The sequence below is a fragment of the Mus pahari genome, chromosome 18 (genome assembly GCF_900095145.1).
Source record: "Mus pahari chromosome 18, PAHARI_EIJ_v1.1, whole genome shotgun sequence".
NCBI classification, from domain to species: Eukaryota; Metazoa; Chordata; class Mammalia; order Rodentia; family Muridae; genus Mus; species Mus pahari.
Genome location: NC_034607.1, coordinates 13,791,508 through 13,808,764, shown reverse-complemented (window position 1 = coordinate 13,808,764; position 17,257 = coordinate 13,791,508). Strand labels below are relative to the sequence as shown.

The window sequence follows — 17,257 nt, the reverse complement described above, 5'->3', positions numbered from 1 at the left end:
ACTCATTATCAGGGCTGGAGAGACTGCTCAGCAGTTCAGAGTACAGGCTGTTCTTCCTGGGGTCCTGGTTCAATTGCCAGCAACCACAAGGTAGCTCATACTTGTTTGTAAATCCAGTTCCGAGGCTTCTGACAGCTTTACACAGACACCAATGAAACATAAAATAAAAATAAGTTACATATTAAAAGAATACTCTGGTTGGCTGGTTTCCATGTTTTGTGTTCTAGGGAATTAAATGTGATTCTTTTGCTTTAGGCCTCCTAGGAACTCGAACTATGGCCTTGTGCTGCCATACCTGCCTCACTTGATACCTGGAGGAAACTCAGGCTTCTTGCACTTTAGGCAGGTGCTCTGCCAACTGAGCTACATCCGAGTGTAACTTGAGATGGTCTCATTCACACACTGGCCTAGATTCTCCTGTCTCAGCCTCCTTACAGGAATGCATTACAACAAGCACACACGGGCTTTTAATGCAAATACCTTCTTTCCTTTTTCTTTGTTTTTTGTAAAAAATAGTAATTTTAAACATGGGTATTTTGCCTACATGTGTGTGTCTGGATACCACAAGTATGTCTGGTTCCTTCAGAGGCCAGAAGGCGTCATCAGATCCCCTGGGACTGAAGTTACAGCTGGCTATGGGCCACCATGTAGATAGGTACCGGACCTTGAACACAGGTCCTCTAGAAAAGGAGTCAATGCTCTTAACCAATGAGCCATCTCTTTGGCTCCATTTTTACTGCTTTCTCTTGATATTGGAAAGGCATTCTGAAAAAAGATGAGTGTGAATCCTACTTCAACGATTTATTGGAAACAGGATTTCTACTCTTTGAAGCTTTAGAGGTCATACATTCTGATTTTAGGATTGTTTTGAGGATCAAACCACACACAGAGAAATATACAGACACACATACACACGCATGCAAGTACATACACAGCATATTTAGTTACTAACTAATCCTAGTCGCTTATGGGACCTTCTGGCTATCATTTATATTAGCATCTAGAACTTTTAAAATAGAAGTGGAAAAAGAAAGAAAGCATTTTACTTCTACTTTTTATACTTTTTTGGATAATTCTTTGAGGGATGTGTCCTGATTATAGGATAATTAGCAGCACCGTTTAGGATTAACGTTCTCCCCCCAACCCATATCCTTTTTTTTTTTTTTTTTGAGACAAGGTTTCTCTGTTCAACAGCCCTGACTGTCTGGAACACGCTTCATATACCAGGCTGGCCTCAAACTCACAGAGACCTACCTGCCTTTGCCTCCCGAGTACTGTGATTAAAGGCATGCACCACTACACCCACATTAAATTTTTCCTTTTAAAATATTTTTATTTTCATTCATGTGAAGGTGTCTGTGTGGTAAGAGCAGGCTGTGGTCTCAGCTTCTGAGCCACTTCAGCCTAGACTTTTAACTTGCAGTTTTAGGCTTCTGTCAGTTTTTGAAAATGAAGTCTCACTGTGTACCCCTAGCTAACTTAAAACTCACTAGTACACCAGGCTGGCCTGGAACTCAGGAGATGAGCCTGCCCCTGCCTCCCTATGCTGGGAATAAGGGAGTATTCCACCATACCTTGTTTTTTTTTGTTTGTTTGTTTTTTCCAGACAGGGTTTCTCTGTTTAGCCCTGGCTGTCCTGGAACTCACTCTGTAGACCAGGCTGGCCTGCAACTCAGAAATCCACCTGCCTCTGCCTCCCAAGTGCTGGGATTAAAGGCATGCACCACCATCGCCCGGCCATACCTGGCTTTTATGCTGTTTTAAAAGAATGTTATTTTGGGAGGAATTTACATGGAAACTCACTGACCTGACTATCTGAGAAAACTGGTTTATTTAGTTTTTCTCCTATTATTTCCTGTAAAATTTGCTCTTAAGATGGTCTTTTCTTTTGCTAAACCAGGAACCCTAATTTCTCCTTGGAAAGGCATTTTCATAAAAGCAAAATAATAAAGAAACAACTTCCCCCCAAATAAAACACATTCAGACCAAAGACAGGACATCTGCTGTACCCAGTGGTCTGTAATCCCAGCTACTCAAGAGGAATGATCACAAGTCCATGCCTGCTTGGACCCTGAGTAGGGTCAGCTTACAGACAGACCTTCACTCAGTGTGCTGAAGGGTTAGCGTCACTGCAGGGCTCACTGGGGACAGGGAAGATGGGATGATGCAGAGCAGGAATTCATACCATTTGTTGGTACTTGTTGACATTTTCCTGAAGCGTATTGAGTAGAAAATTCAAGATTCTTTCCATGTTCTGCGTCAATGTTTGCTGAATATCCCTTCTTCTTTGAGTGGGGAGTGTCTGAAAGGTCACTACATCCTCAGCCAGTCGTAGAAGGATGAACATCACTAACTCCCTCTGCGTTTCCTAGGCCAAAAGAAAGTGGCTAGTTAAACAAAAGCAGCTGACTGCGTACATATGCCAGCGATGACCTGCTCTGGATAAAACCACGGACACGGCGACCAAGCACACCCTCCAGTGAGCTCTAACATAAGCACATGTAGCCAGCACACAGGTCCTCCATACCCCTTGCCTGGAGAGAGTGTCCAACTCCATGAGCATGTCAGGCCAGTGCTGTGGCCACTCTCGTTTGATCATCTCTACCACAATTCTCGACAGAACATCTTTAATGTGGTTCTCCTCCTCCAGAATACTCAGCGTTCCCTGAAGAAGAATGAGATTACACAGCCGGTAAGGTTGGATTGCTGGGCATGAAAAGTGCGCAACGACAGACACAGCAGGCTGGGGCTTGGACTGCAGTCCAGCTGCACAATATTTGCTGGGGCCCAGGGTCTGAGCCCCAGTGGGACATAAGCTGAGTGTGGTGGGACACACCTGTAATCCCACAAAGAGGAAATGGAGATAGGGCGTCAGAAGATCAAGTCCTCCTCTGAGCCAGTCAGATGGCCCAGCAGGTTCAAAAGCTTGCTGTGTACGCTGGTGACCTGCGCTCAACTCCTGGAACCCACAGTGGAAGGAGAGACGGACTTCTGAAAGGCGCCTCTAACCTTCAGTGACATCCTGCATTATATGCCTGTACATAGCAAGTTTGAGGCCAGCCTGAGCTACATGAAACCGTACCTCAAAAAAAAGGGGTGAGGGTATATGTGTGTGTGTGCGCGCGCGCGCGCGGGGCCAAGACTGCTGACCTCAGTTCCATCCCCAGGACCCAAATTGTTAGTGAGAATCGATTGCCTCAAGGTGTCCTCTGATCTCACAATACACACCAAGCACTTACCACACCCAACCCTCTACATAAACAGAAGCACAACACTGATCACCAGGTCTCCTTTGAACCTAAACCTGTTCTCCATGTCTGTGTCACCTGGCCCACATTCTCAATGGTCACTGTTCCCCCAGCTAATAAATAGCTGTCACAGAGCCAGGAAAACATCGCTGCTCTTAGTCACAAACTGAAGACTTTCAGGGCACCCAAAGCTACCCAGGAGCTCTAATAGTGAGAGAGAGATAACACTAGCACTGCCTTCCAAGAATGTAAACATTAAAATTGACAAGTAACCAATTAATCTCCTTTGACTAGTAAATTACAAGTCTTAGCTAGCTAACCAAATCCATAAGTTGGCAAAACATCTCGTTCGCATTAAAAGTAACGCAAGGCCAGACTGCTAGTGCCTGCCTGTAATCCCTGCACCCAGCAGTATCAGAAATTTATTTCCAGCTACACAGCAAGACTGAAGCTACGCTGTGCTTCATTCAACCTTATCTCAAACAGCAGCCTCACTAAACATTCAGGGATCTCCTTTCATGCCCTTTGTTATGAAAGAAAAGACAAGACAGGCATGGTGGCCGATGCCTGCAATCCCAGCATGCAGGGGGCTGAGGCAGGAGGTCTGCTTTCATAGACAGATATATCAGAGAATGAAGTCTGACCTGGCGTGGTGGAGCATATCTTGAATCTTGGAAGGATGATAGTTTGAGCCCATCCAGACTACATAGTGAGCCAGCTGAGGCTTCATCTACTGCCATCTATTTATTGTGATGCCAAATTCTTGCTGACAATGTCTGGTTGCCCCCAGGAACCAGGAAATCCTCATGTACACCAAGTGATGCTATCTAACCTTGCTCCTTAATTTAAAACCATTGGTTAAATAAAGATGCCTACAGCCTATAGCTGGGCAAGAGAGGTAGGCGGTTTTGGTTCCTGGACTTGGGGTCTGAGACAGAGACCATGAAGGAAGACAGAAAAAAGCATAGAGAGAAGATGCCATAGGGTAGGTAAATCATGAAAATATGGCCATGAGGGCTGGCCAACTGGAGTAAGAGCAGCCCAGATGGAACATGGCGAATTATAACTCAGGGTTATTGATAGGGAAGAAGAATTGCTAATAGCTTAGAGGGTAGATATCTGCCCAACTCTAGTGTTTTAAAGGTTTATTATAAATATAAGTTTTGTGTCTTTTATCTGGGAACTAAATGGTCAAAAGTAGGGTGGAAACCCCTAATTACTATTAATTATTACTACAACATGAGACTGCCTAAATTAAAGAAGTAAAAATGCCATCAATTTATAGTGCATTTGAAGTCTTTAAAGGTTGAAACAAATGTGTTCTATGTGATTTTTGCCATGTGTATCATAGCAGTTCAGCTTAAGTAAAAGGAAATAAAATACAAAGTGAATGGTGTTACAATCATCTAATTTGCATCTAAGAATCTTATGTACTTTTAGGCAGGGTCTCTCCATGTAGCCTTTATTATCTTGGCACTCACTTGTGTAGATCAGTCTGGTCTCAAACTCACCAGCATCTGCCAGCCTCTGCCTCCCTGGTGCTAGGGTAAAGGTGTAGCTAAGGATCTTCTTCATTCACCTGCTGAACATCTTTAATCTCCTCTGGTCTTTCCTTACTGTCACCTGGTCTAACCTATGTGGAAGACATGGCCTTTTACACCACTGTCTAGGAACACAAGTCTCCCAATAACCCTTTACTCACGTTTGCGATCAGCTCCATGACACTGTTCTTCAGATAGACCTTCTCCAATCGAGACATGCTGTTCCATCGAAACCTGGCCACCAAAACAGAAAGCCAACAAAGCTGTGCCACAAGTCTTCTCTTCACAAGAGTGTCACTGTCTCCTGCTTTACATTATGGTAGAGGTTTCATTAAGAAATTATACTTTGGCACTCACCTTTTACCCTAGCACTCTGGAGGCAGAGACAGGCAGCTCTCAAGTTCAAGGCCAGCTGGGCTACAAGGTGAATTCTAGGACAGCCAAGGTTGCCTCAAAAAACCAAACTAAACCAAACCAACCAACCAGCCAAACAAACAAAAAACCTTTTAAAAAAAGGAAATTATACTTCTAAGGATGGAGAGATGTCTCAGTGGTTAGGAGGACCTGAGTTTGGTTCCCAGCACCCATGCTGGGCAGCACAGAAACACCTGTGATCTCCAGGAGGATCAAATCCTTTGTATCTGCACTCACAAGCACACACCCACAAGTACACATTAATGAACTGTAGTAAAACTGTAAAGATTCTTGGTGCCAGAAAGGTGGCTCAGGGGTTAAGAGCACCTGTTGCTTCTGCAGAGGAAGCATTCCATTTGGCTGTTAATCATACCTGTGACTCCAGTTTCAAGGGATCCAACATCTTTTTCTGGCCTCTGTAGGCACCAAGTACATACATGATGCATATATATACATATACATATATATGCACACATGTGCTTATGTGTGTGCATATATATATATATATATATATATATATATATATATATATATAGTGTATTACTTAGCATTTATATGGGATTTATGTCACAAATTGCATTTCTCCATCTAGCCATCTACAATAATTTACAATTGCTTTTCAAAATCAAACCAAAAAGGTTTTCTGTTTCTTTTTAAAATTTGGCTCTTGAGACAAAGTTTCACTCTGTAGCCCACTATATTAGAACTATGTAGCCTAGGAGGGCCTGAACTTATGGCAATCTTCCAGCTTCAGTTCCTCAGAGCTACAGCATTACAAATGCGACCCACCATGCCCGGCTTGTTGAATACTTAATATGTGTAACACACTTTATAGATGACTTAACTGAAGAAAGACTCAACATCCCAAGTTCTGGCCACATGTTAGTGATCATTCTGTTCCTTTCTAGTCACTGGGGAAAGCACCTGTGTGGTCATGAAAGGGTTAACGAGCTGCTCTTCTATATTCTCCAATGCTGGTGCCTAAGGCTTCCTTACTTGACAACGTGCTCCAGGATCTGAAGGCCAAAATGTCTGACGATGGCAATTTGTGTTTTTTCAGCCAACTTCAAGCCACATGGAACACAGATAGGGCATTTTTCTTTAAACTCTTCACAAAACTGAAAGAAGAAACATTAATATTTCCATGGGGAGGCATGAGAACGGAGACTGAAAATCCTAAGAAAAGTCCAACCTTATCCTACTTTGTGTCTTACTGGGAACTGAACTGGTCACTTGCAAGGCAAGCGTGCCACCACACTATATCCTCAGCTGTCTCGCTCTGGTGTGTGTGCGCAGTGTTTTCACACATATGTTCATGGATGATCGAGCTGCACATTCGAGTGGAAGCCAGAAGCTAAAGTTGAATGTCTTTCTCTCTGCTGTTTTGAAAACCTGGAGCTCAGGATTTGCTTAGACTGGCTGGTGAGTCCACTCAGGGATCCATCAGTCTACACCTGGATTCCGGTCCCCAGTCATAAACAAGCGCCAAGCGCTTCACCCTCTGTGCCATCTCCCAGGGCTCTTCTGTTTACTTTTTCTGAGAGAGGTGGTCTTACTAACTTTTGCATCCCCTGCCTTAGTCTTCCCAGGAGCAGGCGTTACCTGCTGTCCTTTTAGCTGTATTTTTAAGATGCAAAAATCTAGATTAGTAATACTGACACTCTCCATTTAGATATTAGTCATGTTAATACTAAAAATAAACTTAAGAGAGTAAAAAAATGCTAGAGCTATACCCATACAAGTAGAATGTCAACCCCTAGAATTAGCATTTAAAAACTACGGGTGCCTGGAAGTGACAGTGAACAAGCAAACCTGTGTATCACCTGAGTTTAGGTCACAGGTCTATGCAGGACCCCTGTGGTGCTCTATTTCTTTGCCTATGTAAAATTCTTCACAATAAAAAAAACCAAAGCAAAGAGAGTTGATTCCAAATCCTGCGCCTCATACATCTATATGTTGGCGCTCACTCTAATGGAGATGAAGCTCTGTTGAAGGTATTAGCGTTCCCAAACAGCAAACGCTGAGCTGGACCCTGGGACAGAGAGCACCCGGGGACGCAAGAGAATTACTTCCAGGAAACCAAAGCGCCCCTGCGCAAATGCAAAGCCGGTGGTAAAGCTCATCTTCGCGCAAAAATAGCCGAATAATATCTCACAGCTATAAACGAGGAAGGAGCGTTACGAATCAGTCCAGAGATGCCCAAGACTCGAAAGAGATAGAGGTATGTGAGGAAGTAAGAAAATGGACACTCGGGGATCTAGAATCAGCACAAGTCTGGAGTGATCAGCAGGGAAGAATGAAGGTGGCACTGGGGCAGGAATTTGCACGTGCGCTCCCCGAACGCCAGGGAATGTGGGGTTTGCCCCGGCGTCAGAGCCGGCACAGCCTGCGGTGGTGGAGACCGCGGTATGGTCTAGAGTGAAGAGAAGTGAGGACTGGGCAAAAGAGCCACTGAGACATGGCGAGGGGATGTGCAACAGTTAGGGACCCTTGCGTGCGATGCAAAGGCAGGCGCGCAGGCAAGAGAAGACTCAAGTGGGAGGAGGTGAGGGCCGCGACCAGAAGCCACCCTCCCCACGGGGAGTGGGAAGATCAAAGGCCGCAGAGGCAGGAGACCTGAACTGAGTTTGGAGAGGCCGTGAGGGAAGCCTGGGATAGGGGTCTCGGGGCAGGCCCAGGCCGCCAGGACCCCAGCTACCTTGAGGGCTTCCAGCCGGTAGCGCTGGGTAGAGCTGGGGTCCATCATGACCGTCACCGCTTTCACTAGCTCCTCGCACAGCGCGTTCACTTGCTCCATCTCCATGGCTAGAGCCGGGAACCCCACCGGCGTCCCGGGCGCACGAGGTTACGCACGGTTCCCCCTGGCGGGACCACACGTTGATACCGGGCCGCGGCGGGCTGGGGGTGGGGAGACGGGAGGGAGGAGCGTGAGTCCCAGAAGGTTGGAGCTGGGAAGGAGCCCGCGCTGCGCCTGCGCCGGAGCCGCCGCGGCGCATGCGCGCGCGGAAGTGGCGGCTCCCGGGGACGGCCGCGCCTGGCGGGGCGGGGCTGGGGACGGAAGTCCCGCGGTGCGCAGGCGCGTCAACCGTCCCTCGCGGCGCGCGCGGTGCTGAGCTCCAAATTTCCTCTGGGGCGGAAACCTGCAGGCTGTCAGGGCTGTTGGCTCGGCGGGAGCCTAGGGCTATACCGACTCGGTTCTCTGTCATCAGATCCCACTGACTTGCTCCTGGGAAGGCGGCGACGTCGTCTAGACGCTGTCGTTGGACTCCGCCCGGAGCCCGCAGCATCGCCCTTGGCAGTTTTGACAGGTGTCGCCTTGGTAAGGATCTTAAGACGCGGCTCGGGATCGCTGCGTCGGATGGCTTTTGAAGCCTTCTTGGCTGTCGGTTTTACGTGGGAGTGACTGGGCCGAAATGAAAAGCCATGCTTACCGGGAGAGAAGGCCCTAAGAGTGTCTCTAAGGAGAGTTTTCTTGTAGAAAGAGTTTTTCTTGTAATTTCTTTTTAAACCTTCCTCTCCACTGGTCCATATTTTCTCGTGCGTGTTACTACACGACCGACCCCCCCCCCCCAAAAAAAAAAAAAACCGTGCTTTTGTACAGAATGGGATGAACTGAGATGTTGGAAAACGCATCCCACTATACCTCTGGGAGGCTGAAGTCAGACTGAGCTGCAACGTGAGACCCTGCCTCACAAAACAAAACCAAAAAGGAGAAAAGTCCATCCCGAGTTTACGTCGTCTTTTACGTTTTGGCATTGTGTAGACTTTTTGCCAATACAAAAAAAAATTACGAAAGGAACACATAAAAGACTTAAAGGTTTTATTCTCTCTTATCCTACATATGTGTTATGGGGTGTTTTTCCGCTTAGAAAATTGTTGCCCTTAAATCACAGCTTCGCTTCCAGTTTTACCTCTCTGATATTTATATCTAATATGGTACTTATCCTGTATTGATTGGGACAATACATTTGTCACCTTCTGACTTTATCAGTTCCAGTACTACAGAAAAAGCCACTCCAGAGCAAAAGGATGCCTGACTCAGGTGTAAAGTGTTTTTAAACTTATGATCATGATCATTTTGTTTTAGGTGAGGGATTAGATTTGTAAGGTGTCAATGCCCCGAGCATTCCATATCTTCTTAATTATTTGTTTTCTTTACAGTAATATTGCAGTTTTGTAGTAGTAGTTGGTTGACACTGTTTTCAATGTGATTGTTCATTTGAAAAATAACTGTTTAAAGTTACAGTTGGGTGCTAGATCACTCATCTGTGTAACCTGTTTCTTGTATTTAAATCATGAATTTCCTGTGTTTCTGTAAAAAGTATTATTTGTGATAGGCCATTGGTATGCAAAGCTACTGCATATTGGAATTGTCTCGAGAGCCTTTAAAATTTGCAGAGAAACGGGTTATTTACATAGTTTTAGATTATCCTCTTCATTTATGTGTGTCTGTGTTTCTTCCTACTTCCTATGTAACCCAGGCTGGCCTTGAACGTCAAACCTTTTTGTCTTAGCCTCTTGAGTGCTAGAACTTAAGATGTGTGCCACCATGCTCTATAGCCAAATGTTTCTAAAATATATTTCAAGATTTAAAATTTGCTTTTTATGGTGGCACACACCTTTAACCCCAGTACTCAGGAGGCAGTTTGGACCTCTGTGAGTTTTGGTTTTTCCTGAATATTTTCACTCTGAGGTTGATTGATTGAACATTTTCTTCTCTTTCCCCTAAATTTATGTTTGAGGTCTGCCAATCAACTAGAATACTCTTTGGTCCTCTCCCTGTGGTGATGTATGTACATTGTGGGTGTTTTGTTCTCTGGTTTTTTCATTTCTCCATGATGGATGATGCTAAGTCCATTGTTAGGCACTGTGGTAGTTTGAGTGTAAACAGCCCCCCCTAGGCTTGTATGTCTGAATGCTTGGTCCTTAGTAGAACTGTTTGGAAAGAACTAGAAGAATGGCTTTGTTGGAAGAGCTTTGTCACTGGGGGTGGGTTTTTAAGGTTTCAGAACACCCCCCCCCCCCAGGCCCAGTCTGTTCTCTCTGCCTTTGGATCAAGATATAAAGCTTTTAACCACTGCTCCAGTACCATGCCTGTCTTCCTGCCATGATGATCATGGACTAACCCTCTAGAACTGTAAGCAAGCTCCCAGTTAAAGGCTTTCTGCTGCCTTGGTCATGATGTCCCTTCACAGCAACAAAGAAGCTAAGACAGGCAGCTTTTGGCTATATGTGTATCTTTTATGAATGCCTTTTTCTTAGAATGAGTAGCCAGATGTGATGGTGCATGCTTGTATTCCCACCACTTTGGAGGTAGAGGCAGGAGGATCAAGTAGAGTTTGAACCAAGTAGAACTATATTTAAAGCTTTAAATATTTTATCACCTTCATAAAGTTATACTAGCTTATTCTCCTGCCAACTGTAGATGAAAATATCCTTCATTCTCACTAGTTTTCACATCCCTATTGTTGTGGCTCATCAATTAAGATGTAAATATATGGTAGTTATTGTTTTGAAACAGGGTCTTACTGTGTAAAACTGAAAGATCTGCCTGCCTCTGCCTTCTGAGTACAGAGATCAAAGATGTGCACTACCACATCTGGTAGAAATACTGTGGGGATGTTTTTGTGTTTTAGATTAAGTATTTTTCTGTTTATAAATGTCTTCCAGAAATAAATGGCTCCTGGGCAGAATCGAGTGGTTGCTCTTGTAGACATGGACTGCTTTTTTGTACAAGTGGAACAGCGGCAAAATCCTCATTTGAGGAATAAACCTTGTGCTGTCGTACAATACAAATCATGGAAAGGTGGTGGGTATGTATCATGATAGTATCATGACTGGTCTGTGTACATGTGTGTGTACATGTGTGTGTGTGCGCATGGGCAAGTCAGAGGTTAATACTGAGGGTCTTCTTCCTCAATTGCTCTTCACTTGGTTTTAGAGTCTATCACTGAGCCTGAAGCTAACTGATTCAGTGAGACTGCTGGGCCAGCAAGCTCCCTTCCCAGACCTAGGATTAAAGACATACTACTGCACCGAGCTTTCCTGTGGGTCCTGGGAATCCATACTCAAGTCTGCTTGTTTGCACTGCAGATGCTTCATTGGTTGAGCCATCTTTCCAGCCCCCATAGTATTTTTAAGTATTTTTATGTGTATGAATATTTTGTCCACATGTTTGTACCACCTGCATACAGTGCCCACAGATGCCAAAGAGAGTGTCAGATCTCCTGGGGCTGGAGTTACAGACAGTTGTAGCCACCCAGGTAAAAAGGGCAACCAGTGCTCTTAAACCCGGGCTCCATTAGTGTGTTAATCTATGGAAACTCAGTAGTTGTGTTATAGGTCTTGTTTTTGAGATTTCTGAACTGCTGTGCCTGGGGTTGAATAATAGGATCATGTAACATCTTTGGTTTTGTATCTTTTTCTCCCCTCTAACTTTAGAATTATTGCCGTGAGCTATGAAGCCCGTGCATTTGGCGTCACTAGAAACATGTGGGCGGATGACGCTAAGAAGTTATGTCCAGATCTTCTCCTGGCACAAGTTCGTGAGTCCCGTGGGAAAGCTAACCTCACCAAGTAAGCAAAAAGCATTGTAAAAGAACATAGAGGAGTCAGAAAGTGTTTCCTGGGGTGGAGTGGGGCTCCGTGGGAGAGTGACTGCCTAGCATCCGTGAGCTGGGTTTAATACCAAGTAACATACTTTAAAAACAGTTACAGGTGATCCTTGTTACTGCTAGCCTGCTGCTCCTCGATCAGTAAACTGCTGTTTAAACTAATATGAAAGCATTCTGTCAGCATCTGGTGTCTGAGTTTAATATTTCATGTGCACTTCAGTAGTAACCGTTTCATTATTGCTTTTAATAGTTCTTGCCTTTTGGAACCATTTATCATCTTTCTTATTTAAAAAATCAATTATTGGTGCTAGAGAGATGGCTCAGCGATTAAGAGCACAGGCTGCTCTTCCAGAGGTCCTGAGTTCAATTCCCAGCAACCACATGGTGGCTCATAACCATCTGTAATGGGATCTTGATGCCCTCTTCTGTACATGCAGATAGAGCACTCATATATAAAACTAAATAATTCTTGTTTTAAAAAAATCAAAGCCGGGCGTGGTGGCGCACGCCTTTAATCCCAGCACTTGGGAGGCAGAGGCAGGTGAATTTCTGAGTTCGAGGCCAGGCTGGTCTACAAAGTGAGTTCCAGGACAGCCAGTGCTATACAGAGAAACCCTGTCTCGAAAAACCAAAAAAAAAAAAAAAAATTAAATAAATCAATTATTATGGGAAGATGAAAGATGGCCCAGTGGTTAAGAACAGACACTGCTCTTATGGAGGACTTGAGGTTCCCGGTCCATCCTGGGCAGTTCACATTTGCCTGTAACCCCAGCAATCGAGGGATAGCAGGCCTCTGGCTTCTGAGAGCACTTGCAGTCAGGTGCACATATTATACCCCCTCCCCTCACATCATTTTTTTTTTAAAGAAACATATTTTGTTTGTTTGTTTGTTTCAAGACAGGATTTCTCTGTGTAGCCCTGGCTATCACGGAACTAGCTCTGTAGACCTCGGAATTCTCTCATATGCTCTTGAATTCAAGAGTTTCAACTGCCTCTGCCTCCCAAGTGCTAGAATTGAGTTTAAGTCTGTTATTACTGGGTTGGTGAGGTGGCCCAGCAGGTGGCCCTACCTGGAACCAGTATGGTGGAAAGAGAGAAGCAACCCCTGCGAGTTATCTTCCGACACACAGCAAACGCGCGTGGACACGCGATAGGTCGGTTGGTGTTAGGTAACTGGGTGGGTACGGAGGTAGGTAGGAGGGTTATCATTACAGCCTTGTACTGAGCCAGTGAGACGGCTCAGTGGGCAAAGGTGGTGGAAGGTCGTCCTCTGACTTACACACATGTATGTGTGGACACATGCACACGCAGACGTAATAAAACCATTACAGATATAATTGCACAGGGCTAGAGAGATGGCTTCGTAGTCGGAAGCTTTTGCTGCTCTTCCCGAGGACCCCAGGTTTAGTTACCAGTACCCATATAGTTACCCTTTTAGACCAATAAAGCAACTCTCTGAGATGGTCTTAGCTTGTTCATACTTCTTTATCCAGGGTAGGATTTAAGGCATATCCTTTATTTTGGGGGTAAACCAAAGGTTATATGGTTCTGAGGGTGAGAGTACTTGGGGTGGAGAAAGGTCACTGTCTGAAAGCTGAGGTACTGTGGTGCCTCATTAGCATGAAGTGGCCTTCAGGTGCTATGCTGCATGCCTGACGACTAGTGACTGCCTGGTTGGGGGTCTCTGCGTTACATGCTTGAGGCAGGCCTGGAAATGGGGAGGGGGCTAGCCCTATTCCTGCTACTCTCAGGATGAGAGTCTAATCTCAATTTTTGAGATTTTCAGGGTTTGAACATGCTCATCCCTGCCTGTTCCATGCCAGTTCCTCTGATGGCATGGTCCACATGTCCTGCACACATTATCATCATACACTATGTTGTATGGTATGGTATAGGCATCAGGCTTTGAAGAATTGACAGGTGAATTGGAAGACTAAAGATACAGCTGACAAAAGATAGTAGCTTTTGGAAAGGGGTTGGCAGGGGAGTGGTGGTGCATGCCTTTAATTCAAGTACTCGGGTTTGATCCCAGTAATCCAGGGCAGAGGCAGGCAGATCTGTGAGTTCAAGGCCAGCCTGGTCTACAGAGCCAGATTCAGGACAGCCAGGGCTGCACAGAGAAACCCTGTCTTATATAACAACAAAAATAGCTCAACCATAAAGCAGAAGTAATTCAGTTAATAGACATGCAGTATTGCATGCTATGTTAGCAGTATAGCTTCTGTAAATATATGTTGTTGACTTCAAAGTTTGGGGAAAAGCACACTTCACTAACCTAAACAGAACCGTTTATTTTAAAAACCATCCCTGTAAATCCAGCACTTAGGATATGGACGCAGAGGGATCTAAAGTTTAAGGTCTTCCCCAGATAGCAAGTGAGGAAGTTTCATGCCAGCTTGGCGTATCTGAGACTCTGCCTCAGAAAACAAAACAGAGCACAAAGTAAGTCATAGTAAATCATGAACAGCTGTGTATGTTTATGTTTGGGAAGAGAGTTTAAAGGACCTGGCAATTTAAAATCATTTTAATAAAGAGTACCAGGTTATAAATACACTATTTACAAAAACATGTCTTAGATTGGGTTTCCATTGCTGTAAAGAGACACCATGACCAAGGCAACTCTTATAAAGACAACATTTAAATGGGGCTGGCTACAGTTTCAGAGGTTCAGTTCATTATCATCATGGAAGTGTGGTAGCCTGCAGGCAGACATGGTGCTAGAGGAGGACCTGAGAGTTCTACATTTGATCTGAAGGCAGCCTGGAAGAGACTGACTGCCAACACTGGGCGGAGCCTGAGCATTAGGAGCCCTCAGAACCCTCCCACACAGTGACACACTTCCTCCAACAAGGCCACACCTCCTAATAGTGCTGCTCCCTGTGGGCCAAGCATTCAGTGAGTCTGTGGAGGCCAACCCATCCAAACCACCACACACGTAATAAGGAGTTTGTAAGGTTTTCAGATATCCTCCAAAGCAGTAACTTGCTCGAGAGGCTGTAAAGACATACAAATTACATACAAATTGTGTATGAGCGTATGTATTGTACACTAGGTTTTTTTTGGTTTTTTTTGTTTCCTTTGAGGCTTTTTCCTAATGCAGATAAAGATTGTAAGAGAAAATTCAGATAATCAATAATTCTCATTTTTTTAAAATTATTGGCCTCTTTTTCTTTAATTGTTATTACAAAATATATGTTGTTTTATTTTTTCATATACAACCTAGGCTACCTGCCCAGGTGTAGCACTGCTCTCAGTGAACTGTGCCTTCCACAGCAATCATTAACCTAAAAAATGCCTCACAGACTTGCCTACAGGCCAGTCGGATGAAGGCATTTTCTTGTTTGACATTTTCTCTTCCCAGATGACCCTAGCTTGTGTCGTCAGGTTGACAAAAGACTCCCATGTTTTTTGTTTTTTTGTTTTTTTTTTTNNTTTNNTTTTTTTTTTAGGTTTTTTGAGACAGGGTTTCTCTGTATAGCCCTGGCTGTCCTGGAACTCACTTTGTAGACCAGGCTGGCCTCGAACTCAGAAATCCGCCTGCCTCTGCCTCCCGAGTGCTGGGATTAAAGGTGTGCGCCACCACGCCCGGCTCCTATCCCATGTTATGAGTGGATCTATGATGACATAGTCCCCTGAAGAAGGTAGCCCATCTCCCCAGGTGTATCACCAAATTCTAGGCACTTGTCCTTATAATTTGAATGATAGTATATTCAGAGTGATTGGCTTATATCACTCAAACACTAGTAACTGAAATCGAAGTCCATAGTCAGTCAGTTTGTAGTGAGAGTTGCTGTCGTAAGAAAGATCTGGTCTGATGAGTGTCATGTTCTGTGTAAGCTGTAGCTGTTTGAAGATAGACTCTGAAGCAAAAAATTGTTCAGTTGTGTATAACTAGGAAAGGGATAAGCAAACAGAGACTGCTGCAGAATGCTAGGCATTTCTCTCCTTTTTTAGAGGGGTCCTTGTCACAAAGGTGAATGTTCAGGGTCTGCGTGCTTTTTAAGTTTAGTATAATGCTAACCATTTCGTGAACAGGCTTTCCTGGGATGTGCTCTCTCCTCCTTGCCTCTGTTGCTTTTCTACCTGTCCATTGTTTCCTTCAGTTGTGTAATTATTGCATCTCTGTTAAGCCACTTGCTACTTGCTTATGGATATTCTTGTTCCTTATGGAAAGAACATGGGGTTGACAGCCACAAGCTTGTATCCACTTATTGCCTGCATGTGTGATCCTTATACTTAGGTACCGGGAAGCTAGTGTTGAAGTGATGGAGATAATGTCTCATTTTGCTGTGATTGAACGTGCAAGCATCGATGAGGCTTATATAGATTTGACCAGTGCTGTCCAAGAAAGACTTCAAACGCTGCACGGCCAGCCTATCTCAGCAGATTTGTTGCCAAGCACTTATATTGAAGGGTTGCCCCGAGGCCCTACAGTAGAAGAGACTGTTCAGAAAGGTACTTGTATAGCATCACAGTGCTTCTGCTTCCTGCTTTTGGAACCCTGCTTTTCATGGTTAAGCTGATTCTTTTTAGAATGATTGAAAGGAAACTTAAATTACTACTGTATGTATCATGAGGAGATATAAAAAACTCTTATCTTTCTGGGTATTTGCATGATAAGAAACTGTAAAATGTTTATGATAATATCTCTTTAGATATATGGCTGGGGCAGTTTAGTGTTATCAATGGAAGGTAGAACAATTGCTTTATTTATATTATTATATAGGTTAATTTATATTATTGTCATTTAGTTTCTTGATTTCTTTAACACTAAGCAGAATGAGCTTTTCATTTTTTATTTATTTTATGTGTTTTGTCTGTGTATGTCTTTTCATTTTTTATTTATTTTATTGTTTTGTCTGTGTATATGTCTTTGGACCACAGGTGTACAGTGTGGGAGGAGGCCCGAAGAGGGGATTGGGCCCCACGCAGTCGGCATTACTGATAGACATTGATAGTTGTGAGCTGCTATGTACGTGTGAGGGATTGAACCTGGGTCCTCTGGAAGAGCAGCTCTTCACTGCTGAGCCATTGCTCCAGCACCAGAACAATCTTAAAAATGGAGGCCTTAGGAGCAGAGACTTGACTAATTTAACTCTTCCTCTCAGGAGAAGGGTCTTTTCTTTTTATTAATTAGTCTACGCTACATCCCCATCAAAGCTTCCCTCCCTCCTTCCCGTGTTGCCTAGGCTGTCCTCAGTCTTTAGCTTCTCCCCTAGATATTGGAGTTACTAGGGTTGCAGGCTTGTGCTGCCACATAGATGTCTGCACTGGAGACAAACACAGCCTCCGGTGCACTAGCAAGCACTTGTCTTCTGAGTACATCTTCAAACCAAGTGGGAAGAGTTGGGGGGGTTGGGGCTGTGATGTTGTTCTTTTTTTGTTTTGTTTTGTTTTGTTTTGTTTTTCGAGACAGGGTTTCTCTGTATAGCTCTGGCTG

The 17,257-nt window shown here is 44.3% G+C and overlaps 2 protein-coding genes across 3 annotated transcripts in view; one reads left to right on the top strand and one right to left on the bottom strand.

Annotated features, from left to right (window-relative positions):
• The window catches only part of Xpo5 (exportin 5), a 39,940-nt gene extending 31,790 nt beyond the window's left edge, over positions 1 to 8,150 (bottom strand). Inside the window, exons 1-5 of the mRNA XM_021217543.1 lie at positions 7,902 to 8,150; positions 6,200 to 6,321; positions 4,951 to 5,023; positions 2,528 to 2,665; positions 2,186 to 2,368 (exon numbers count right to left, since the gene is read on the bottom strand). Of these exons, the coding sequence (XP_021073202.1) occupies positions 2,186 to 2,368; positions 2,528 to 2,665; positions 4,951 to 5,023; positions 6,200 to 6,321; positions 7,902 to 8,006 (621 nt within the window). The 5' untranslated portion in view covers positions 8,007 to 8,150. The remainder of the gene's footprint in view (positions 1 to 2,185; positions 2,369 to 2,527; positions 2,666 to 4,950; positions 5,024 to 6,199; positions 6,322 to 7,901) is intronic.
• A 132-nt stretch (positions 8,151 to 8,282) lies between these two features.
• Positions 8,283 to 17,257, top strand: part of Polh (DNA polymerase eta) — a 33,692-nt gene continuing 24,717 nt past the window's right edge. Inside the window, exons 1-4 of one of the 2 annotated variants that reach the window (XM_021218060.2) lie at positions 8,283 to 8,522; positions 10,874 to 11,016; positions 11,645 to 11,779; positions 16,058 to 16,272. In XM_021218060.2, the coding sequence (XP_021073719.1) occupies positions 10,880 to 11,016; positions 11,645 to 11,779; positions 16,058 to 16,272 (487 nt within the window). In that variant the 5' untranslated portion in view covers positions 8,283 to 8,522; positions 10,874 to 10,879. Of the gene's footprint in view, positions 8,523 to 10,873; positions 11,017 to 11,644; positions 11,780 to 16,057; positions 16,273 to 17,257 lie in introns of those variants that run through there. The other variant, XM_029531340.1, reaches the window with a different exon arrangement.